The sequence below is a fragment of the Centruroides vittatus genome, unplaced genomic scaffold, assembly GCF_030686945.1.
Source record: "Centruroides vittatus isolate TY-2023 unplaced genomic scaffold, ASM3068694v2 contig_8, whole genome shotgun sequence".
Lineage (NCBI taxonomy): Eukaryota > Metazoa > Arthropoda > Arachnida > Scorpiones > Buthidae > Centruroides > Centruroides vittatus.
In genome coordinates this window covers 1160267-1187477 of record NW_027122517.1, presented here as the reverse complement: position 1 = coordinate 1187477, position 27211 = coordinate 1160267, and the positions used below count along the sequence as shown (strand labels likewise).

The 27211-nt window shown below is 33.1% G+C and overlaps 2 protein-coding genes across 6 annotated transcripts in view; one reads left to right on the top strand and one right to left on the bottom strand.

The window, feature by feature from the left end:
* Positions 1-27211, bottom strand: part of Vsp37A (Vacuolar protein sorting 37A) — a 121323-nt gene that overhangs the window by 36027 nt on the left and 58085 nt on the right. The window lies entirely within an intron of this gene.
* LOC136982000 (G-protein coupled receptor Mth-like) lies at positions 952-27211 on the top strand. 4 transcript variants are annotated; one of them, XM_067278433.1, is made up of 3 exons: positions 952-982; positions 14996-15773; positions 26675-27211. In XM_067278433.1, the coding sequence occupies exons 2-3, from the start codon at positions 15070-15072 to the stop codon at positions 26976-26978; spliced, it is 1008 nt and encodes a 335-aa protein (XP_067134534.1). In that variant the 5' UTR covers positions 952-982; positions 14996-15069; the 3' UTR covers positions 26979-27211. The 4 variants fall into 4 exon arrangements, with proteins under 4 accessions (XP_067134534.1, XP_067134533.1, XP_067134532.1 ...); XM_067278432.1 differs by having other exon boundaries at positions 962-986; XM_067278431.1 differs by lacking the exon at positions 952-982 and adding an exon at positions 6947-7068.

The following is a 27211-nucleotide window of genomic DNA, read 5'->3' as shown; positions in this document are numbered from 1 at the left end:
TGTAAGTTCACAACTCAAAAACCTTATGTGCCAGAGAATTTTAACTTCATTTTTGTGTTCAGTGCGTAAGAATTAACAAAAAAAAAACCCCCTTTTTCCAGTCACAAAAATGGCTGTAAACTAGTATTATCTTTCAACAAAATATTCAGAATTACTACGAGCATTTCGGGATGGAAAAATTAACCCCCCCGAAAACTGGCGACTCTGATTCCCGTGTATATAGTCAGTCAGTGACTTTTTTTCACTTCGCACAGATATTAATTTTTTTGATGGCTGAATCCAGATTTTTGACATTTGGATTTTCAGATTTACTATTATTATTATTAAATATTACATTTTAAAATACAGCAAAAGTAAATTTGTCCACCAACTCCTTCATTAAATGTAGTCTGTTTAACTTTTATTAACAACCCTTCATAATTTGTTAATCTCCAGTTAAACTGATTGATCCTTCAGTAGTTCATAGTAAAAAGAATGGAACTTCTGCTTTATAAAATAAGTTATAAATGTAAACATATTTTTATTGTTTCACTTTATATTTTATTGCTTGTATTTTATCTCCATATTATGAGAAAAATCATACTTATATGAATCCTATAAAATCTGGAAAAAACTGAAGCAATATATATTTCTACATCATTACTACTTCAGATAAAATATAACTAATTGATGTATTGACTTTCCAGATAAAACGTCATAATATACTCGATGCTGTTATAAAATTTATTATAACAGCATTCGAAAAATTATTGATGTATTGTGAAGGCAAAGCTCTCTGTCAAAAAACTTGAATCAAAATAACGTTCTAATTAAATATCTAAAGACTTCTTATCAAATAATTTCAGTGAAAATCATTTCCTTTATGGAAAAGGAAAACGTTGAAAAACTAATTTATAGTTTTGATATATAACTTCCTTTCAATATTTGATAAGTTATATATTTGATTTCAAACTACATTAAATGATTATGACAAATTGGAGCAGTAGGTCAATATTTCTTGATACTTTTAATATTAATTATTTTTTAAAATAAGTAACTTTATTTTAATATTTAGTTACATTTTTCTATTATAGACTATTCATGTAATTATTTCATATTAAATTAATAGACTATTCCTTCATTAAATGTAGTCTGTTTAACTTTTTTTACCAATAATTAGTCTACTGTGGAATTTTTATGTAATTTACCATTTAGTAATCAGTCAAACAGTTAGTATTTAAAATTTGTCAGTTAAATTTTCAGAAACTGAAAATGCACTTTTGCATATCTTTCCTTTATGATTTTGGGTATATAGCAAATATCTATAAACATTTCTTAAGTAGAACTTTTAAATAGCAATTTTCTGTCATTCATTAACATAAATTAATTAATGTTTATTATAATTAGTTTAATATTTTCATTTGTTATAAAACTGTATTTTTTTTATAGAACATAGAAGTAGAAACAAGTAATACAAATTATTATTCTATAAAATTAGCATTTGTTTCAAGCATAGCAAATATTCTATTATTATTATTATTATTATTATTATTTTATTTCAAATAAAGCAAATATAAATACTGATTTTCATACAGAAAAATAGTTTTTAATGTCCAGGAAGGAAGAACAATCTGGACTAGGACTTTTAATGTTTATATTATATTTGTATGTTTTTTGTTTGTTGTATGCTTGTTCCTAAAATGTTTATTTAGTTAGTAAACTATGTACACAGATTTTACAATATAAAACTGATATAAAGAATGGTAAATATAAAATATATCCTATAAATGATAATTTTATTCAAAATTGTTATTGTTTTTACACAAAAACACCAATTTTCACTAGTTTATAATTTACTTTACGCATAAAACAAACAATGTAATTAAAATTATCTTTGTCAGTAAAGAAATTATGAATAAAGTATCAAGTTACAATATCTACTCTATAGTACATACATAAACTGCTTAGTTTAAAATTGTTATGACACTTTTTTCTGTCATAAAAAAAATAAAAACAGTGGCACTGGGAATTGATGATTTGTCATCACAAAATTTTTGAATAAGTGAATGAAACCTATAGCATGATCCAGCAAAGCAAGTAGGATGTTCCAATGGGAAGTCCAATGTCAGGAGGACTCTTATGAAAACTTATACTTTGTAAGCTTGAGAGAACTATCTGAGGATATTTCACAGAAGACATAATATTATACAAAAAATATGTGAATGATATGTCCATAATTTGGAGAAACAATCAAAATTCAAGACTTTTTGAAATGGTCAACAATGACAATGGTTTGAATATAAAATTGGAACAAGAGAGCTCACTTTTTAGACATTAATATCTGTTTAGACAAGGAGGTATATACACTATCAAACCAACATACACTCTCATACACAAATAACCCTTACAAATACAAACTTTCATCATTAAGAACACTGGAGGAATCTTTTTATATTGCTCCAATATACAGGACAGAATAAAAGAAATCAATAGAATCAAAGAAATAGCAACAACATTTGGATATAAAACATCCACAATAGATGGGTTATCAACAGTTTTGAAGAAGACAAAGATAGAACTCTAAGAAACATCAATAGAACTAATAAGTTAATATAAAATAAAAGGTTGAGTTGCATCACGAATGAACCGGCAACTTAAAATAACTTTATTTTAATATTTAGTTACATTTTTCTATTATAGACTATTCATGTAATTATTTCATATTAAATTAATAGACTATTCCTTCATTAAATGTTTCCTTCACTTTATATTTTATTGCTTGTATTTTATCTCCATATTATGAGAAAAATCATACTTATATGAATCCTATAATTGTTTATATAATAATTGTCTTATAATTGTTATTTAATATAATTTCATTGTTTCTCTTTGATAAGATAGTGTACAAAAGTCTCTAATATTTATAACCTGTTAAGAAATGATAAAGACAAACTTAAGAAGGAAGAACAATCTGGAATGCACAAAAAACCCTATGAGAACCAACAATTAGGAATAAAAAAAAAATTACGTTGGTGCTACACAAAGAAACCTCATGACGTGTCTCAAAGAACATAAATACAATATTGAAAATTCATACTAACACAATACTGTATTAGCAATAATGTCACAAACAGAAAGTGTGAATGTAAAGTGGGATGAAACAAGCATTGTGAAAGCAGTAATCTCTCCATCTCTTGCAATGAACATAAAAGAGAGAGAAATATGAAAAAGCAAAATTAATGACCAATGGCTGAATGCCAGTGATGCAAATGCATTACCCTCAGCATGAAAATACATAATAGAAAAGAAATTAGGACATAAAAGCCCTCAAGTCTTATATGGCTCTATGATCAAGTTTTTTACTTTTATGTTATATTTTGTTAGAAATTTATCTAATATTTTTGTTTTCTGAATTTTATTTTTGTTAATTATATTTTGTTCATAATACATTTATTTCATTTGTTCAAGCTTAAATTTATAATTGAAATTTTAAGTTTAAATGTAGAATTTTAAACCCTTTTACTAAAATGTGGTTGGTTGTACTTTATTCTTCTAAACAATAATCCAAACTGCAGTCACTCAGGGTCATTCTATGTATTTTATTTTAAAAATTCACCAAAAATCAAATTTTTATCATAGAGATACAACAAAAAACATATATTACTTTACATAGTTTTTGGCACAATAATATATAATTGTTCGGAGTAAAAATTACTTACAAAAAAAATGTTAAATGATGACCTAAATTTTTGATGTTATAAATTACTTATGGCTCAAAAGTTTGACAAAATAAAATTCTCCAATTTTGTTATCTGTTTTTTGCACCAAGCCAGCATAAAAGAGACTATTGTTTTGTACATGATGATAGAAGATTTATGCATATTTATCTTTTTTTTCATGAACAATATCACTTTATATGAAACAGTCCATATATACTAGTTTCCGACTCTCTTAGGTTAGTAGGAAATTTCATTTTAGGCAGTAAGTGGAAAATATCGAAACAAAAGAACAATAAAACACCCTACACAAAGAAAATCAATTAGTGAACATGTTTTATTTGTTTGAGAAAATAAGTAAATAAAATAAAACTAGAACAAAAATAATAATAAATAACTAAATATATATATTTATAACTTATAGGCAAGGCTGTATTGGTAAAAAATCTAGTCTGTATACTCTGGTCGATATAGACGCTAATGTTATGTCTTGTCCCAATTTCCCATCTCTCCCGCCAGCAAATATGAAATATCTGATAGCAAGGTACTGTCAATGTAAAACTCATGTTTCAATTTTTTATTATCTGTAGGAATTTACAAATTACAATACTACAAAAATACTGAAATTAAAATTCAAATTTGATTACATAGTTAAATATGTTTCAACGAGCTTTTGTCTTGTCACGGGTAGGTGAATTGACATGGCTCTTCTTAACTCTACCATCTATAGCAGAACAGTGGCTAGACAGCCAGGATTTAACTAATTTATCAGGTTTGAACAAATGTAAAGGAGGACCGTTCGCATTTATAAACATTAAATTTGACACATAAGTGAGAACCTTAAATCTGTGATTATATTGTTCATTAAGCTGTATCCTCTTTCACATTCTGCTATAGAACAAGGCAAAGTAGCCACAGTGTATAAAACAGGTTTCAAATTTTCAGGTATGAATTTTGCAGCACAGTCTTCAGTTAACTCCCAAGTCCTTGCATAGCTTTAAGTTCATCTAGATGGAAGTGCCAACAAATCCTTCTTATCTCAATTTCTCTATAGTGGGTGTTTGATTGCATTGTTTAAAATGTTTGCAGTTTCTATTATTGAGATATCCTTAAGCATTTTGGCATTGCTGTCCGATTCAGTCAGAGTCTCGTTTTCATTCTGTCCACCACACTTTGAATGAATTGGTTTGCATTAATACTGACAGTTTTAGCATTTGGAACAAGAGTTATGGTTTGAAAATTGCTCTTCATTTTGCAGTCTAAAGCAGTCTGCGTTTTTTCACCGGGCTTCTCTTTGAAACTTTCAATAACTCGTATTTTTATTTGGATAAGATGCTCTACCTTAGGAAGAGTCATTTTTTGAGATTGAACTTGTTCCGATAGAGCAGACAATTTCTCCAATATGTCATATACAGAGTTCCTACTCAAATTTTTGTTTTGAATTCCCTGACTTTCCCTAACCAACTTTGTCCAAATTTCCTGACCCTCACATTTCTTACGGTGTGGAATATCGACATAATAAAACAGCATTTTATTTACTGTGAACATCGAGTATATCTATCCCTCTTTTTGCCTAGTTGTATGTTTCAAAGACTGCCACATTAAAAAAATACAGTACATACATGACATCCTGTAGAAAAACGTATGATAGAATCCACAACTTCAATGTAATTAAAAAATAAGCAATTTACAAATGAAACATGAGCTTTTTATTTTATCATCATTTATCAATATTATTTGTATGTAAATCTAGTAAATATAAGATAGCATAAAATCAACAAACAGTATACTGTGCTTAAAATGAACTCTGCAGAATGTAGCTTTTTTTTACTTTCACAATCTGTTTTCAATGAATCTTTTAAATGTTTATGGATTGCTTGATAAGATGTCCATAAGGCCTTTATGGTGCAAAAACTGCTTGCAACCCATCTCACTTCAAGGATCCATCCTATTTTTTAAAATTGGTAACCAAAGTCTTCGCAAGCAGACTCCAAAGCCCAAAAATTTTTGGGTGACTGACTGTATAAACTGTATAATTTGCCCATAAGAAATGATCAATGCCTCTAACATCATCCATTGAATCTTCTACTGACAATTCCAGTCTACAGGGCAAGAGTCTTGTCCTACATGCCTCTTTCCTAATTTTCCAGTTTTTAACCAGGTATCTGTAACAGTTTCTTGTTGTGTACCATATGTGTTGGTTAAATCCTACCAGATAATGCAGCTAGAGTTAAATTCGCCGCCCTCTAACATACCCGAGTATATTAATCTGTTAAAATAGAAAATTAAAATGACATATTGAGAATAATGTAGATGCTTTTTTTAAATAATTACTTATTTATTCAATAAAAAATATAGAGTAGAAAAACAAAACTTATCGAAGCAGAATGTAGTTGTATTTTGTTCTGTGCAGGTGATGGGACAACGTAAATGAGCTGATTCTTCTGAAGTCAACAGCTATAAACAGAAATTATAAATGATGCTTTTTGCCCACTTGTATACAACTATGAAACCATGAAAATGATGTGATAAGCCCTTTCCTTTATTAAAGCTGGTAATGCTAAGCTGATGGTTTTATAGAGCTATAAATAGATTTAGGGTGCCAGAGTTGTGAGGTAAAGGCCTCATTTCATTTATAGCTGTGAGAAATGGAAAGACATTTCCCACACAACCAAATGTCTAGAAAGTCTAAGGCTACATTTTGCACATAGAGGTGCTAATTGACTGACTTTCTGGCTCCCTATATCTGAGACTTCCTAGTAGGGAAAACAGAGAACTCATAAATGCAATTTGACCTTGCTTCCACACCGATTGCTTCTTTTAGGAGTCAAAGGAAGGCACGTCCCTTTGCTTTCCCCTTTGTGGCAAACAACATTAAGATTCAGAAGCAAAAGGTATATGACAAAAGATAGAAGATATATGCAATTTTACGATAAAACACAGAAAGTGTATAATGTATATGGCCGTATATGCACCAATACAGCCCTGCTTATAGGCAATAAGCAGTAAATACCAAATGAAATAAAATGACTACAGAAAAATTGACTGGTGCACATGTTTCCTTTGTTTCAAAAAAAAAAAAAAAAAATTAAATTAAATAAGTAAAATGACAGAAAATGTTTTATTAAAATTAAACATTTTTCAAAATGATGAAATATTGTCATGTTGTAAAAGAGTTAACTTAATATCTGAATATTCCATTTTCATATTAATATTTTAATCATTAACTTAGAAGGTTCTGGAAGAAAAGAATAGGTCCAAAGCAGGACACGAACCTGCAACTCCCACATACTGTATGGTCACAGTGCCAGTTATGCTACCCAGACCTTCATCTGGATCCTGCTTCCAGAACAGAGCTTCCTTGCTTCCATAAGTAAATAAGTATGGTTATATCTAAATTAATCTAATCTAACTCTATGGTTTTATCTAAATTTTATTAAATTTCATATAATTGATATAATACTTGGTTATTTATGGTATTCCATTTTTGTAACAATTTATTATCAAATTTAAAAACCTGAAGATGACCTATGATAATAGATTAAAAACATTTGTATAATAGACAATTTTTCCCAGCAAGCATTACACGGTGAAGTAAAATTAAAGTGGACATGATTGAGCAAAGCAAGGAGATTGGGCTGAGGGGAAGAAAATCAAGTCGGATAGGGACAAGAGAGGAGCAAAGCAAGTTGGGGCAGAAAATTAGACCACCCAACCCAAAAGAGATTGAGCACAGGAAGTGGGGTTGAACTGAGGGGTGGCCCATGTGGGGATTGAATCACCATGAAATTTTTGTTATGAATAGTCTAGGTCAGGGACAAGTGGATGAAGCCCCCATGCAGGGACAAGTGGATGAGCAAGCAAAAGAAAATCATGTAACCATGGAATTAAAACATTTTTCTGTGGGACTTTCAAAAAATTATAATGTTCAATTGATTTTCTCAAAAATTTTAATGTTCAGATTCCAGAACCAAAGTTTGTTTTTTGTTCTGGAATCTGATTGTTGTTCTATATTCAATTTTGAAAAAAAATCTGGAAAGAAAGCTTTTTATGTGATTTGAATAAAAACTTTTTATAAATTTATTTGAGTGCAGTGATGCATTTTTAAATGGATATTTGAACATAGCTTATGTTATCAAATCCTCATTCAGAATTGTTCAATCTTTTCATTTGTCTTAAGTATATAGACAAATATACGTATTGAAATTTTTCTTATGAATAGTCTATGGTTATTCAGAACAAGTGGATGAAGTGTGCTTGGAGTTGGGCTGCATATACAGAGGCCAGAGGAGCAAAGTTCGCTAGTTATGATATTTTTAATTCTATTTTATGAATATGGATTTACTATATTTTCATGAATCAGTATCCAAAAATACTGATTCATGAAAACACTTGAGAATCAAAATTAACAATAAATAAGATGAAAAACCAAAATCTTTCAAGTGATAATACTTTTAATTAGAATACAAACGTGAAGATAATAAATGATGGCTAATACTTTGAATAAATAAATCTTGTTGTCAGGTAATCAAATAAAACAAAACAGAAAAGCTGAAAACTTATAGAATTCTGTTCTGAAATAGGTTACAAAACTATATAATATCACTCAGTATATTAGTGCAATATCAAGAATGCTCACAATCAGATTAGTTAATCATCTGATTTTGCATGGTGGCAAGCTAGTGAACTGTCTAAATGTATATTAGATTTGGCACTGAAACCTCTGAGCAGACACAATTACTAAAATCCTATTCAGATTCTGACTTAATTTTTATTTGAAAAACTGCTTATTTTAGATTTAAATCCATGTAAATCAGCCCACAATTCCTCAACAACACTGGATTGGTCTTTACAAAGGAACAGAATTTATTTTACAATCAGAGTCAGTGAGAGCTTGTATGGATACAAGCTCTTGTGGCTGTACGCCATATTTTTATACATATGTATTTTAGATTTAATTAGTTTTAATAATTTTCTTTCTTTCTTAACCCTTCTTTCTAACTTCCTTTGTTCATTGTTCTGGCTTCTGGGAACGGGGGCTTCCCACTCCCCACCCACCAGGGGGCCGTGTGGAACAAAGAGTTCGAGTGGAGGACGAGTAAAATCTGGGTCACGAAGGGTCACTTTTTCCCCGGCCGGACAAGAAGAAGCACGGACGAAAACGGCGAGCTCGTAAGACGGAATTCTACGAGGGCCGAATGGAGAGCCGTGAGGTGAGGATCTGGATTTTCGAATCGGAGACACCGAAAAGAAATTATAGTAGAAGATATTTAAAACGTTGACGAACCCAGAGGCACGCAGAATAAACCACCAGCCGGCATCGGAGTTCAGCGAGAACAAGGGTACCCCACTATCCTATCAATTCTTCTCATTTCCCTATCTTTATACTTTTCTATCCCTAGGTTTAAGTTAGTTAAGGATCGCGCGGGTTTCATTAGTATTGTCGGGCAAGTAGTTTGCCAAGAAGGTAAGCTACTTGGGTTATTGTTACAATCAAACAGTAAGAGAAATTGGACTGAGGGAATCCAAAAAGAACTCATTTGTATATATTATTGATCGCAAAATTAAATTTGTTTTAATTGAATCCACGTGTCTGTGTATTCCTATCGCGCTTCACACATCACATTGGCGTCCGCGACAGGATTCCCTCCTCGTCGATCCAATTCTCTGTATTGCTGTACTGATTATCAGCCATCGTTGAAAGTTATATGGAGGACAAAGGTACCCCCAGTATGAGTTTAGTGGCAGAAAGCCACAGTGAGAACCCCCCACTCGTGGTTACTGGATTCTTAGGGATGATCCCCACTTTCTCGAATTCGCCTAACGATACGGTAAATATAAATCAACTATTTAGAACCATTGATAATGTGGCTAAGTTAGCCCAATGGGGGGACGAGGTTAAGGTGGCTGCGTTGCAAGCTAAACTAAAGGGTGAACCATTAAACACTTTCTTTTGTTTATTGGAGCAAACGCCTGCACCAACGTTTAAGGAAATTGAGCAAGACCTAATTAAATGTTTCCAGAAGCACGAAGGGAGAGGAAGGGGCTTACTTGATCAATTATTAAATTTGAGGCAAGGAGGAAAGGAATTAGTCAGTGAATATATCATTAGGACTAGAACCATAATGTCTAGGGCTATCCGGAGTAACCCAAATATCGCGACATTCAGAGACGAGATTATCAAGGAGAGGTTCATCAGGGGATTAGACATAAGTATCAGAAGTCACGTGTGTCGCAGGGAACCTGCTACCTTAGAGAAAGCCTTTGAATGCGCTGAAAGGGAGGAAGAGCTAGAAAGGGAATGTAGTAATCCTAGAGACCTCAAAACGGTCTGTCATAACTTCCAGAGCGAAAGTGGGTGCTGAATGTACAAGTCCTGAAGTAAGCCCTAATAATACTCTAAAGGATGAGGATCGATTGGCTAATTTAGAAAAAGGGTTGAAGACCCTGTTCGAAATAGTTTCCAAGATGGCCGAAAACCCGACCCAGACTACTAAGTCGCCTAATATTAACGGCAGACTTTGTTTCATTTGCAATAGCCCAAATCACTTGGCTCGGAAATGCCCCAAAAGAAATAGTTCGGAATTGAAACCAGCCCGGGAACCCGATCAGGGTCAGTGTCGCGTTCCCATCCTCACATTTAAACTGACCGAATTTTCACCTTCGGAGAGGGGACTCCCGTTAATAAGTGGCAGGGTAGCAGGGATAGAGATTAAGTTCTTAATTGACTCTGGTGCAGAAAGGTCTTTAGTTGATATAGCGCTGACTCGAAACGCGAAAATGGCTAAGTCTTTCCAAATTTCAAGAAGGGGCGAGATCACCCATATCAGAGGTATCAACGGCACGATCTCCACATGTAAGGAAGTCCTAAAGGGATCCATAAGCTACAAGGATGAGATAATACCCGCTTCCCTTTGTTGTATGGAATTCCCGGATAGGCTAGAATACCAAGGGATCTTGGGGATGGATGTTATCAATTCAATCCCGTCATTGATAATTGATGGATGCACATTCATAAATCGTGAAGCTAGAGTGTTGAACCATAGTCCTCGCCCATCGATCATGTATTTCGATTGCTTAAGTAGTACTCTGATTGACACCGCCATAACCCAGGAACTACAAAAGCTAATGACGAAAATCAGGTGACTCGCGTCCTCGATAAGTATCCCGGTTTGTTTTCGGAGGGGGTCGAAGATTTGAAAAACACCGATCTTTTTATGCATAGTCCCAGTTTCCACCATAGAGTAGTGGAATCACAAATGGAAGACGATTTTTTAAAAAAAATGAAACTAGGTCTTGCGAAAGCTCAAAGGAACCTGCATCAGGGTCTTGCCGGAAAGGGTGTCCAGCCAGAATTCCAGTTGGAAGGAGGTGTGTTAGTCCACGTTAAACCAGGAAGATATGGACTATATAACTGGAAGCGGATATGTGTAGGTCAGAAAATGAGTGAGGAGGTTCTTAGAGCGTTCCATGAGTCTGGCCTTGGGGGGCACTTGGGCATAGAGAAGACTTGTAATACCGTTGGCAGGCATTAGTACATACAGGATCTACAATCGATAGTCCGATCGGTAGTGAGAGTGTGTAGGACATGTCAGCGGTGCAATACAAAAAGGAAAGGGCGTAACTTTAGTGCTGGTGAGAGAGTGTGGCTGTTACGCAAGCACCAGGGTAGGAAGTTCGGGAAATTTTCCCCTAAGTATTCGGGCCCTTACCGTATTACGAGAATTTTTGGTCCAGTAACCGCAGAGTTGGGTGGTAGTGATGGGAGAAAAAATTGTATTGTGCATTTCAATCGTCTGAAACCATATTATTCATATGCTGTATATAAGGGTCAAAACCATTACCGACCCAACAACAATGATTCCCCGAATATAACCGATGATGATGGAGGTGATGAGATTGCATTACAGTACAGGAGACAGCCGATGACATCTATCAGGCGACAAGAAGACGATGCATCACCAGAGAATCCCCTTGAATCGGATGACGGGCATCAAGCTGTTCCCGCAAGCGAGGGTCGATACCACCTTCGAAAAAGGAGAGTAGATTACTACAAACTCCATCATGGACTTTGAGCCTTTCCGATGGGGCGTATGTGGCTGTACGCCATATTTTTATACATATGTATTTTAGATTTAATTAGTTTTAATAATTTTCTTTCTTTCTTAACCCTTCTTTCTAACTTCCTTTGTTCATTGTTCTGGCTTCTGGGAACGGGGGCTTCCCACTCCCCACCCACCAGGGGGTCGTGTGGAACAAAGAGTTCGAGTGGAGGACGAGTAAAATCTAGGTCACGAAGGGTCACTTTTTCCCCGGCTGGACAAGAAGAAGCACGGACGAAAACGGCGAGCTCGTGAGTCGGAATTCTACGAGGGCCGAATGGAGAGCCGTGAGGTGAGGATCTGGATTTTCGAATCAGAGACACCGAAAAGAAATTATAGTAGAAGATATTTAAAACGTTGACGAACCCAGAGACACGCAGAATAAACCACCAGCCGGCATCGGAGTTCAGCGAGAACAAGGGTACCCCACTATCCTATCAATTCTTCTCATTTCCCTATCTTTATACTTTTCTATCCCTAGGTTTAAGTTAGTTAAGGATCGCGCGGGTTTTATTAGTATTGTCGGGCAAGTAGTTGCCAAGAAGGTAAGCTACTTGGGTTATTGTTACAATCAAACAGTAAGAGAAATTGGACTGAGGGAATCCAAAAAGAACTCATTTGTATATATTATTGATCGCGAAATTAAATTTGTTTTAATTGAATCCACGTGTCTGTGTATTCCTATCGCGCTTCACACATCACACTCTCACTGACTCTGATTGACTCTCTGCCTTGGGTTAGAGCAGTCCTCTTCTGCCATTTTTGTTTTTTGAACAAATGAAATATGTTGAATATTTCTTTATTAATAAAAAGCAGTCTTAAAAATTATATTTTCTATTTGTAAAAATAATATTCATTTATAGGGTAACCACTAAGGGCTCTAAATTTTCTTTATTCACAATGAAAAATTCCCAGCTTTCCTTCCAACAGTCTTGCTTACAATTTGTGTTAGTGATTTGGCAGTTTGGCAGTATAAATTGGCAGTACTTTTGGTTACCTAAATAAATAGACAAGTGGTGCTAGACAAAATAAATCTGAAATCAAGTAAACGATTAAAATACTTTCAATTGGTTTTCAAAATAGAACAAAGTTCTTAACATATTTTTTTAATCAAATATATAATATATTTGATAAAAAATTACATTATATTGCTTAATTTATGTTAGTCTCAGTGCAACTTTACATAGTGTTAAGGTTATTGCTTGGTATGGTGTAGCATCTTTTGTCCATATTTCTTTGAAGATGAAGAAGGCAGGTTTCATCTTCAAAAAAATCAGCTCACTATATCAAAATGCTTCACAGCTTTCTTCAACTGGAGTTGTACTAGTGTAATGTTGAATACCAAAATCTCTGATTTCAACAGAATGTAGCAATGGCTGACACTAGCAATAATTCAATGCAAGTCTTTAATCAAATGTTCCCAAATTGAGTAACCTCACAATGAGATAACATTGAATGGCCTCCAAGACTACCTGACCTCAATGCCTTCAATTTCTTCCTTTGAGGATACCTCAAGAGCAAGATGTATGAGAACAGATCAAGGACTATGGCAGAGTTGAAGCAGAATATCTGGGAAATTAATAAATCTATTTAGCCTACTATTAAGAATTTTGACATATTTCATATTTATGGCAACTTTCTATTGGGCAGATGTCATAATGCAGTTTAATTTACATGCTTTAATATTTATAGAATGAGCTAGGAGTTTAAAACAAAATGTGTTAAAATGAGTATTAAAATAAATGTAATTAAACTTAGATATTATTGAGAGACCATTTTACAAAGTTTATTGATAAAGTCAATGAGTGATTCAAATGCACTTATTAAATATTTATTCAACACGAATCTTTATTTATTTATAAATCACATCTATCATAAATATAATTAATTAATTTTGAAAAGTACTATATAGTTTTTCTGTTATTAGTCTATTAAATTGAACGTATATCGCATTTATAATTTATACATGTGCATTTATACAGTGGTACCTTGTACTTAAACCCCAGAGTTTGAATGATGCTTCCAAATTTGAACTGTGTGTGCATTGGAAAAATATGCTCACTGCATAAATGATGTCTGTTGTGAACCCAAATCATCTCTTGCTCTTGCTGTGAAAGCATCTCGCATTATGCTCGAGTGTTTTCAGCGCTTTTTTCACTTTATTTTTGGTATGTTCAGTTATAAATATTGTATGTTATTTGTCTATTTTTAACAATTTCTTCTTGCAATTTTTCTTCATCAACAGCTTTTCGGCACTCCAAATATCTTGTAACTTTCAGTTTAAAATTTCCTGAACAGAACTTTTTAAACAACATTTGACATGTATGAAGTTTTGGAGCATCTTCATACACATTACAAATTGTTTTTACTGTTTGTACTGCATTATATCCTTTATGAAAATCATAAAGCATAATATGCTGAAATGCTTTTTATCCAAAGACTTTTCAACTTGATTTTATTCAAATAAAATATGAAGTAAAACGTTTAAAAGCTTCTAAACTAAGCATATAATCTCACATTTGCAATAATGTGTTAATTCATAACTGTTATAATTAAATCACACATCTATATTAAGTAAGGATAGCTGTTAAAAATATTGTGGCGTGAACAATAACCAGTCATTGGTAAACCCAAAGGGATGTTTATTAATTCACAAAACATACTAACTCTGCAGCACACAGTACAAGAAAAACTGATTTTTAATCTGACAGCTTGCGATTTTATAGCACGAGGGAACCATTCTTGAAATATGCAAATGATAGTGAATTAACATACGAGAACGTTCTCAAAACTTTGAGAAAGTGAGCATAAAAAAACTAATTCATCATCAAACAGTTTGAACTGGAGACCTTCGATTCATAGATGGAAACGATAACCACTGTGCCATGGCACTTGGAAAAAAGTAAACTGCAGCAATATGCAAAATATTACTGTCAACATAATACAACCTTTACTTATTAACCATGGCATCTGAGAATTGAAATAAATATTGTATATGGATCTGGGAATTGATTAATTTACTTTCCATTATTTCTAATGGGAAAAATTGATTCACAGTTCAAAGTCAGAGTTTGAATGGCCTCCTGGAATAAATTAAATTTGAAGTACAAAGCATCACTATATATTATTTATTTTATATAATTATTGTAAAATATATTTTAAATTTAATTCATAATTTATATGCTTTAATATTTACAGAATGAGCTAGGAGTTACAGAAGCAATTTTCAAAAGAAGAATCAGAAAAATCCATTTTAATGAATAAAAATTTGTATGCTTATCAGAAAAAGAAACATGGAAATCAGTAATGTAAACAAGAGCAATATAAGTAATACTTTTACAAATAAAACATATTGCTTATTTTCTGAAACTCTTGAATTATTCATCATTATAAGCTTGATTCTATCCATAATTTGCATTATCATCACCATCATCATATATAATTGTATTTCCGAACTAAACACTTTGCATGGGAAAATTTTAAAATCGCTATCTGCTTGTTTAGGAACTACATATTCCCTTCTCCTACTTGATTTCTACCTGAAACCTTATGTTCCGTATTATTTCTGCATTACATTAGGAATTTTGACTTATTTCATATTTATGGCAACTTTCTATTGGACAAATGTCATGACCTACGATTTATGGAAAACACTGTCTACAATGATGCCAAAATCACAATTTTTTAGTGGAAACAAATACTGTATATATTCAATATATGCATGGATAGCTTCAATACTGACTTCAATGCCTATCATTGTGATACAAAATACCAAATTTGTAACTAAAAAGTTTCATCCAAAAATTGGAAAAAACACTTGCTGGATAACAGGAAGAAATGCATCAATTATATATTTAAGCATTCCAGTTGGTGTAATACTGTTTGCTAATTTAGTAATGTTTATACTAACAACAAAAGCACTTATAAAAGTTAAGAATACAACAAAGATTCTGAAAATAAATCAAGGAAGAAATACGTAAGTAATTAATTTTAAACACTTATATTTAGAGTAAACTAATGAATTTATAAATAGAAATGATAAGCTATCTTTAGTTTATGAAATTTCTATAGTAATAGATAATTTATTGAAATATAAAATTATTAACTACACTTTCATTCACCAACATTCCTCAAGATTCATATTAAATCTATAATTAAGAAAATTCACTTGTAAATTTTTAAATAATAATTAATAATATGATATTCTTAAATTAAAGTAAGGAACTGTTAATATAATTTACTTTTTAACAAAAACTACAGTGCTAGATGATCAGTTAATGACATAATCTGTTCAAAGACAATGTTTGCTACCTGAATTGTTCATTAACCGATTATTGATTTACCATAGATTTTTGTGGAAATTTGGTTAATTTGTTCTGGAGACCCCAAAAAGTAAATAAATAATTAATATTTGGAGACAAAGTTCGCCCATGCAGGGACCACCATTTATTAATTCTGTGTTCCAGACAGACAATACAATCTCGGCAACCGACCTTTCTTTTTAGGCTACTAGCCACCAAAACACTAAAAGTCCTTTTAAAAAACACATATTTTTCCAATTAAAAAATATAAAATTTTTCTAAAAAAGGAACTGGTGATACGAATGTCATCTTGCCTTCTTGGGGTGTTTCGGCTTTTTATCCACAACAAAGAAGCACTGGAAAATGCAGATTTGAAAAAGCTTCCCCCTTAAAATAAATAAATAATTATATAACTTCTTACTATGTTTATTTATATGTAATAACAAACTAAAAGTAATCTCTTCATTTTTTCGTGAATGTCACATCTTTGTTTCTCAGATGTAATTTTTGTTATTCCTTTATCTGCTTGAGTCTTCAGTCTAAGATTGTAGATTAGCTAAGGTTGTATCTACTGTAGATCTGTTGTAGCCATACTGCCTAGCAACATCAGACATCTGCCCACTCTACCTTGGCTAGTTTCTATAGTGAATACAGTTCTTGACACTCCACTCTTTTTAGGTCCCATAATATTATCACTTTTTTACAAAAAAGTTCAATAAAGCACTTACAAAAATTCAGAGAACAAAAATCAACTAGTGCAATAGAAGGTTATGTACACAACTGTGAAAGTCTTGTTCCATAAACCATTCATATATGCCAGTAAAATATAGCTTTACAAATCTTAAATGCAGCGTTGCTTCTTGTGTTTGTTATCTGAACACAAAAATCTTTTGCAAAAGTGTTCGTTGTCCAAACTGTTCCTTACCTAATAAAGTTGAGGTTACCAAAGGTAATAATTAGAAATATTTTTAACATTGCTATTGTAAAGCTGTGATATTTCTAGACTTGTAATATGTATGCAAAAGTTTGAATGTAAAAAAGTTTCACCAAATAAAAATTTGTGATAACTTAGATGACAGTCAAAACTTTTTATAGGAGTTTTCCTCTGATAAAGATAAGCTTGGTGCTTTGAAGAAAAACATAAAAGAGAATAATACAGGTAAAAATCTTGTGGGTACTGCTTTAAAGTGCCAAGTTTATCTTTACCAAACGATAACTACTAAAAAAAGTTTTGACTGTTGTCTAAATTGTCATAAGTGTGAAGCCCACCATTTCCCACCCCAAAACATTTGTTGTTATTGTATCTATATCTATATATGTAATCGAGATGGGTTAATAATAATAATAATAAGCGCAAAGCCCAAATGGTTAGGAGTTGAAAGTTGAAATTTGGTACACAGTTAGGGTACGTCACAAGAACGTACACTAAGAAGGGATTTTTTGAAATTACCCTCCCCCAAGGGAGAGGAAAAGGATTAAGGCTTATCCTAAAAAACTCAGCTTCTACTGTACTAGTTTAGATGCAATTTTTTTGTTTTTAACTGCATTTTAGTAGGGTACCATATGGGGATGAAAGAAGTGTATTCCTTAACAATGGAAGTGTTAAGAATGGAAGTGTTAAGTAACAATGGAAGTGTTAACAAAAAGTGACGTGCAAGATTTACAGGCACAGATGCGGTGTTTTGCATTTTGCAGGAAATTGAACATATTTTTAGACCCATCTAAAAATTCTCTAATTAGTCTGGAAACAGGGGGACCCAATTCTTGCATTCTGTGAAAATGGGTAAGATTGGCTATAATGTAATAATCTTAATCTTTGCTATTGTTACTTTTTGCCCGAGCAATGCTAGGCTTATCTGCTAGTGTATATATGTATATATATACATATATACATATATATATACAAGGACGACACCAGCCAATGGGTAAGGGGGGGCAAGATGATGTAAATTGATAGAGGATATGAATTGTATGTAGGTAAAATAGAAACGATTCATAAAGTTTTAATCATTTACTATGTACCGGAAAAGAAATATCTCAAATAAAACATTTTCTTTAACATACAAGAAGCCTAAGAAGATTATTTTAATTAAAACTTAGCATTTAAATAACTTTTTCGAACTTCTAGGGGAGGGCAACTGCCCCTCTGCCCCTCCCACTGGTGACGCCCTTGTATATATATATATATATATGTATGTATGTATGTATGTATGTTATGGACAAAGTGATCAATATGGGCATTATAAATAATGACCAACAAAATCGAGCATTGTAATAAATTTCAGTAATTTATCGAATTGATCGGTCATTATGAATACTGCTATCATCTAGTCGGGCAAAGTGATAATAATACGTTGAGGAGTGAATCATCCAACATACATTAGACAATCAGCACTCACATCTGAGTTGCACGTGCGTATTGTGTTTAGTACCAAATTTGGCAGCGGAAAGCATTCCTCCCAGAATGGAGTCGCCGGCCGGCGGTGGATTGTTTAATGTCACTAGTTATTTATTCACGGTAGTTCTTGAACACATGTAATCAATATCTAGTATGTATCAATAGTGAGGTTGAGGCTGAAGTTTTAAACGCAAAAACGTGTATGTTGGACGTTCAGGACCGCTTTCCTGTAAGCCTAGAAGTGACAATGGTTTTGGAAAGTCAGTGGAATCATGCTCGACATTCCAAACGCCATTGTCAAACTTCTAGGCTTACAGGAAAGCGGCGCTGAACATCCGACATACACATTTTCGCATTTAAAACTTTGGCCTCAACCTCGCTAATATCTAGTGACGTTAAACAATCGGCATCCGGCCGGCGGCTCCCCTCTGGAGGAATCCGACAGGAGCACAAACAGTTGCAACCACCACCATGATGGTGCACATAAGTAAAATTTACATTTAATTAATGTAGTTAATAGTATTTAGTTTTAAAATATTACATGTTTTTTTTAAAATACTTTGAAATAATTCACAAAAAATAAATATTTCTAAATGAAATAAGTGAAGATTTTTAATCAAATTAAAATGGCGCAGAATTTAAAATTTGGTACTAAATGCGATACGCACGAGCAATTCAGAGTGTCCAGTGACAAGCGTATGTTGGATGATCACTCCTCAACGTATTATCATCACTTTGCCCGACTAGGTGATAGCAGTATTCATAACGACCAGTCAATTTAAACAATTTAAATGATAAATATTGACGTACGCCACGGACCCCGATATAAGAGCAGACTTCGATAACACCAGACTCATTAAGAAGTCGTTTAAGACGGACCACATCAGGGCTTTGGAGACTCTTGAGATTTACAAGGCTACCAAATCGGGGAAATGTATTAATTTCAAGGAAAGTAACGTATTATCGTGCGCGTGGCGATATGCCTCTGAGATGCATCCGCAGTGGTAATCATGTTTTACTCCTGTCTATTAAATTTATGTTGTATCATTCGTCATTACTGCACGCGGGGATATTTGATCTTTTTGAATTTCGAAAGCATTCGATTCTTTTCGCATTCCATGATCAACGAACCTGACGAAGACCTCGGTGGAGGATCGAAAACGTTAGTTTATGTGTTAACTGTCGTCTTATGTACCGGGAATTTTAAGGTTGAAGAGGCTGTATTGGAATTTATTTGTACCGGTAATCACGGGTGAAGATTGTCTTTCGATAAATATTGATTAATTTATCACACTGCGCACCTTTTTTGGTCATTATTCATAATGCCCGATTAATCACTTTGTCCATAACATATATATGTATGTATGTATGTACGTATTTGTGAATTGTTATTTACATTATCTGTATAATTTTAGTTTTAATCACTTTACTTTAAATCCTTTTGCTAATAATGTACATGTATTCGCTGTAATTAATCAAAAATTTTATTGTATTTTAAAATCTATGTTTATTTTATGTGTTTTTTTTGTTCTGTCTGGTTGTGTAAAGAACAACTGTTAGCTATTAGACAGGACACCCCTTTGAACCCCCACAGCTCGAAGGTGCATGTGTAAACGTGACACCAAGACTGTTTATCTATCAACCAATGTTGTAAAGGAAATTTGCCTATTTTTCCGATTTTAAGAACCCCTCTTTTTAAATTTTCAGTAATATCAATTTAAAATAATTTAGAGAAACAAATTACGATAAAAAACAAAGTTTATCAATTAAATGTCATAAATCTCACAATGAGCAAAAGAAAAAAAATCTCTTCCTTCCCACCACCCAGTCTCCATGTTGACCTCTAGACTGATAGAGAAGGGCAATCGAATATCACTAGAAGTCAACGATTGTTACGATGTTTAGACTTATGTCATAAACTTAGACAAGTATTAATGATGGGAAACTGTCAGTTGATTAAAATTATGAGGCAAGGCAAGGCATTTCACTGAGGGAAAGTATCAACAATCTGACCAAACAGCCCAGTTCGCGACGTCTCATATCAGTTGAACCTGGACACAGCTTGAACTACAAACTAGTAAATCGAGCATCACATGATAATTCTCCCACACTAAAAACATATAAAAAGAGGTCACACCCTGTCATCGGGGGACATAAGCAGACTGACTGACTGGCTGATAGCAGAGTTACCAGACAAAAAGGAAGAGAACAGAGAGAGAAAGTGAAGAATGGAGAGAAGAAAACTCTTTTCCTGGTATGCTGTGAGTAGCGCAGTTTGGATACCCCTTCGTTTTATAGATAGTAGCAGCAAATTTCCTAAATCGGATTTTATAATTTTATTCTTTCTTTCTTTCTTTCTTACAATGAATGGTTAATATGGAGTTTGCAGCTCATGTAGGTTTATTATAATTTTGTTCAGAACTTTTTTTAAATAATAAACTCTTGTTATTTGTACTTGACTCTGCATTCACCCTCCTGGGAGGCTCATTCTTGGACTTCAGAGTGACTCTTATCCTCATGCCTTAACTATTTGTTTTTTTTGTCTAAATCGAAGGTGTGTCCAACAAAACACACTTTGTGGCAGGACCTAAACTTCTGTAATCTAATTTTTGACAGCCCCAACCCCCACATAAGCTTTTACTTGGTGAAATTTTTCTACATCCCAGATGTTTTTGTTTGTATATCAATTTTTGTTTAATAATTGTATTATTACATCAAGACATAAGACGACGACATTCAATTTGGTCGGTGCTCGGCAACTGCCAAGTACCAACTGAACACATTGCTGACAAATGCGCTGCCAACTTAATGTTTTCAATATGCTGTTTAGAAAATTCCTTATAAAAAATTTTAATTGGCATATATTTTAGCTTTTGTTATTCTGAGTAACACTTTGAATAAAATTCATTTGTTTTGATACAATTTTATGTTTATAAGCATAAAATTAAGCTGTAAAACTGAATTAGCTCTATGGAAAACCCCAGAGAGCTAATTCAGTGGTTAGTGAACAGGAAATCTGTGCTCACAAAAACATGTAGGTGGTTTGATGGATGTTCATAAGATCTGAAAATCAACACCATCATGTGTTCTTCAACCAAATATGTTATTAAGGCATTCCAAAAGCAAGCTGTAAAGATTTGTTGACAGAAAAAGGATACTCTGTCAATATGATGTTATATAACTCCTAGACAAAAAATTATACCTGAATAACTCAACACCATAGGTTAATTAGTCAGTTTCTGTGGTTCAACTGACTTACATAGGCAACAATGTTATTAATGTTAAAAAACTCGGTTTACTCGACATCATTTAACTTGTCACCACTGGATAAATCAACATACTTTTTGTTTCACACTTTTTAGATGTCTGATAAGTCGACTCCCCTCCTGAAAAAATGAGTTCACACCGTACAATAAGCCGTGTGGTGTGAACTCATTGTTCAGGAGGGAGTCGACTTATCAGAATTCTAAAAAGTGTGAAACAGAAAAAGTATGTTGATTTATCCAGTGGTGACAAGTTAAACGATGTCGAGTAAACCGAGTTTTTTAAGGTTAATAACATTAATGCCTATGTAAGTCGACCGGGACCACAAAAAACTGACTACGTAACCGATGAGTGTCAAGTTATCTGGGTGTCAACTTATGTAGAGTTGACTGTATATTATTTACCTAACTGAAAGTTTAGTGTAAATTTTCTCATGAACAACACAAAGTACAAAACATTTTTAGACACTACATAAACAGTGCTTATGTATATTTATTATATCCACTAATCAGACAAATTAACTCAAATGTGTTTTTGCTACAAATGGAAACGAAATGACAAAAAAAAAAAAAAAAAAAAAATAGAATAACAATTTGTCCATAACAAAAAAATTAGAATATTAGCTAAATGTGGGTTACATATAAGAAATACGACAAAATAAACTTTAATATTTTGTGGCATTGACATTTGCCATAATTACTGCTTGAAAGCTGTCGGACATGGTGCAAATTAATACTTCACATTTGTTTCTGGTTATGCAGTTCTAAATGTATCAAATGCCCATCACTAGTCAGTCTTTAGAATTGGGCACTGTTCATTAAGTCGTCATTTCATGACTTCCCACAAATTTTCAATGCAGTTTAAGTCTGGAGAATTGCTTAGCCAAGGCAGGATTGCAATCTGTCGTTCTTGTAACAAATGTATCGTTAACTTTGCAGTATGAGAGGATGCCACATCTTGTTGAAATAGAAATGTTTCCTCAACTAAATCCTCTACAGATGGTATCATAAATGTCTCTAAGATATCTTGATATGTCTGTGCATTGACATGTTCCCAAAGAATGCAGAGTTGTCCTATGCCATTAGCACTCATTCATCCCCAGATTATGACAGACAACGCAAACTTCACGGATCTCTTCATACAGTCCTTTTCAAAGGCCTCTTCAGTTGTTCTCCATACACGTGGGCCTTGGTCACCACAGGAGAGACAAAACATGAATTTATCACTGAAGAGAACATTATTCCAGTCATCTTATTCCCGCCTGAGTTTCTCTCTGCATCATTTGACATGCGCTTGTCATTTCTTTTTCAATTCAGTTCATCTATACACACCGGGGTGAAAACCATATACTTCTCTTGTAAACCTTGTCACCGGTGCTGCCAATATTCGTACGCTAACGTTTTCGGCCCTTCACTAGGTCCTTCTTCAAGCGAAAATTTATTCGATTTTCTTTTTTGACCGTTAGATCGAAGAATATCCGCTTTTTGGATAAAATTCGAATTGTTTGATTTAGTATCTATGGAAATCGCATGTCAATAATATTCCAAATTTTACGCAAAATGATCACGCGCTTATTTTCGTGACGTAAACTATCAAAACGCAATCCAATCGCATCTTTTTCATGTCAGTTCCTTGCAATGGCCTCTTTAATCATTTTGCCTCCGTAGGTTCGAATCGGTGTCCCGAATTAGCGCCTGCCATGCCAAAGATAATTTTATCTCGTCCTTCGAATTGATCGGTTGGGTGTACGAGAAGGCTTTACATATCTCCACTTGCTCTAGCCATCGAAGGCGGTCTGTGTGTCGCGTGGCAATGAGGAGTTGGCGCCACAAAAAGATCCGTTGAAATTAGGTGGAAAGAACATCAGCAGGATATTAGAAATAACAGAAACAACACTGCGCTCGCCGTTTACGCTTCAGATCAAGAAATAACAGTGGACTTCGCAAGCGCTAAACTCCTCATTGCCACGCGACACACAGACCGCCTTCGATGGCTAGAGCAAGTGGAGATATGTAAAGCCTTCTCGTACACCCAACCGATCAATTCGAAGGACGAGATAAAATTATCTTTGGCATGGCAGGCGCTAATTCGGGACACCGATTCGAACCTACGGAGGCAAAATGATTAAAGAGGCCGTTGCAAGGAACTGACATGGAAAAGATGCAATTGGATTGCGTTTTGATAGTTTACGTCACGAAAATAAGCGCGTGATCATTTTGCGTAAAATTTGGAATATTATTGACACGCGATTTCCATAGATACTAAATCGAACAATTTGAATTTTATCCAAAAAGCGGATATTCTTCGATCTAACGGTCAAAAAAGAAAATCGAATAAATTTTCGCTTGAAGAAGGACCTAGTGAAGGGCCGAAAACGTTAGCGTACGAATATTGGCAGCACCGGTGACAAGGTTTACAAGAGAAGTATATGATCATTTCTTTTTCATTGGAGATGACTTCGTCATGGGAACATGGCAGTTGAAGTGAAAGTCGTGCAACTTTTAACATGTGGTTCGTCTACTAACATTCACTCCACTTAATCTCCATTGTGCATGCAAATGCCTAATGCTTTTAAAGCAGTTTTAAATGACAATCCTTCTGAAGTTTCTCTCATTCCTCACAGTCGTTACTTGATTATGTCCACATTGCTGACATTTGTTAGTTAAAACTTGAACACAGTTTTGTTGTTTCAGTACTCTAAAAACTGTTGGCTGCAAGCACTTTATGTAATTCATAATTTCTTTTTGTGTTCATCCTGCTTTGTGTAAGGCTATGATAGTATCTTAAGTTTTGTCACTGATGTCATGCTCACACTTCATGTTGTAATGTTATACTGCTCTGCCCAGCAATATGCAAATTTGCATTACAATTTAGTTTTTTATGGCTGTTTTTACTAATATTCTAATTTTTTTGTCATGGTCAAACTGTTGTTCTATTTTTTTTGTCATTTCATTTCCATTTGTAACAAAATACATGTTTGAGTTAATTTGTCTGATTAATGGATATAATAAGTATACATAAGCACTGTTTATGTAGTGTCAGAAAATGTGTTGTTCATGAGAAAATGTACACTAAACTTTCAGTTAGGTAAATATTATAATTTTTTTTCTAGGAGTTGTAGAAGTTGACCAATTTTTCCTCCAATAAAAATGTTGTTATTTAAATATTTGTTTTGAAAATTCAAATAAGTATTTTTTGTACAGTACCTATTATGAAAACTTTTCAAAGAAAAATGTGTGGTAATTAAATGCATTTTAAAAACCAAAAATATTTATAGAAATTAAAATTGCATTATTTCTAAAAAAACATTGTGTCTTTCAAATATAGGGTCTTACAAAATGAATGCTATCAATTCATTTTAAATTACTGTAATTGTGTTAATTATTATCCAAGAAATATGCAATGTACCTCAATCAATAGAGTAACCATCCAAGTTTCATCTCCCATCTGATCCAAACATCTTGTTATCTATTACTTCTAGGATGTGTCATAAATGAAAACAATAACTCTCCAATAGCATAGGCATTTTATATTCTATGATTTACAGTCAAAATCAGTCATCATTGCATAACATTTGTAATCTGCAGGAGCTTTAGAATTGTAACTCTTGTGGAAGGAATGACAACAGATATGCTGTAGAGAATGAATTTTATTGGATATGTTGGATGTGTGCTATGTGACACAAAGTGCACAGATTGAGAAATTGTAATGGGCAAATGTGAAACTTGGACACGGGACAATCCTGACCAAAATTTTTGGGCACACCGAAAGTTATAATAATAATAAGCCTATTTCTAGCACTAAACAATAGGCAGAAATGTTATTTGGTGTGAATAAAAAAGTATAGACTATTATAAAGCCCATTATATCTACACACAAAATATATTATAATGAAAAAGTATTAAAAATTTATGATGATAATTCAAATTTTGTAGGCCCTTGAAACTGGGTGCCCAGGGCTTAAGCCCTATTAATCTCTATGTAGATCCGTCCCTGTATACAATACACGTATGCCGACTTAATACCACAAGCTTTCGATACAATCTGGCCGCATTAAATGCTTTGAATGACGTCACGCACACGCACTTGTTTGCAGCAATAAACCTCCACACGAGCAAGTGATAGAGTTCCTGCAAGCATCATACTGACTTAAAACGGCTAGCTGCTAGCTGCCAATGTAAAAAAAAACACAAATGATAAGAGAGTTTACAGGTTAGAATAATTAAGGTAAATATAAAATATAACACATGGCCGACGGTAATACATTGTATAAGTATATAAAAAACAACGTTTAACAAATTACTTTGCTTTTCGTTTATTCTTCCGTCGTTCGCTACCAGTTGACCAGTCCACATTTCCACAAATACGAAGGCGACCTTTCTTTATAGGCTACTGCCGACGTAACAAAATGTAAAATAGGTAAAACGTCCTCTGGAGCTATCGCCACTTTCCGTAAAAATTACAATTTAAGGTAAATATAAAATATAACACATGGCCGACGGTAATACATTGTATAAGTATATAAAAAACAACGTTTAACAAATTACTTTGCTTTTCGTTTATTCTTCCGTCGTTCGAATAGGTTCGTTCGAGGTTAGAATAAATTATTATTTGCATATTTGTTCTCATATAAAAAGTATATTAGCAGTCTAAACTTTCTCTTAAGCATGCGGCACATGCTAAGCAAGCCCAGAGAATTCACCCTTGCTTGGACAGTTTTCCAATGTTTTAATGTACATTATAACTCAAATAATAATTAACATAATTACAATAATTTAAAATGGTAACATTATTTTTGGAAGACCGTGTATTTTTTAAATGTTAGTTCTTAAATACTTTACTTAACTATATATTGAAAAAGTATTAGTTTATATATGAATCTAATTTTATCAAATTTATTGATTTCTTTTGCAGATTCAAGCTATATATCAAGTTATTTCTTGTGATGGGATTAGTTTGGTTCACTGAATTCATTCCTTTTATTTATGATGAATGCCACTTGGATATTTTAACAGATATTCTGAATTCTTTACATGGATTATTTTTATTTCTTATATTCATATGTAAAAGGAAGATATTTCGAAATTTAAGTAGCTGTTTTCATAAATACAGATATTCCTTATCTACATCAGAAAGAAAATCCTTTGAACTAAAATCAAATATGATATCTGCATCTAAGAATACAGAAAATTTCAAGTCTATTACAACCAATTTTTAAAATTAATTTATAGAAATATAAATTTTCAGATAACTTAATACTAAAAGCTTATTGTTAACAATTATACAAACAAGATCAAAAATTTACTAATCAAGTTTTTCTCAAAGTCATTTTAATTTCCTTTCAGATCACTCCATCAGGATGAAATTAAAATTTTTAAATTCAAAGAACCAATGCTTGAATTTAAACTTCATTCTATCAAAGTTAAATATTTTCTGCTTAATTCAGAGTTT

Coding starts and splice junctions, on each gene's coding strand:
- LOC136982000 (XM_067278433.1), top strand. CDS start 15,070: ATGCTTATCAGAAAAAGAAACATGGAAATCAGTAATGTAAACAAGAGC. Junction 15,774..26,674: donor ATAAATCAAGGAAGAAATAC/GTAAGTAATTAA, acceptor TTTCTTTTGCAG/ATTCAAGCTATATATCAAGT.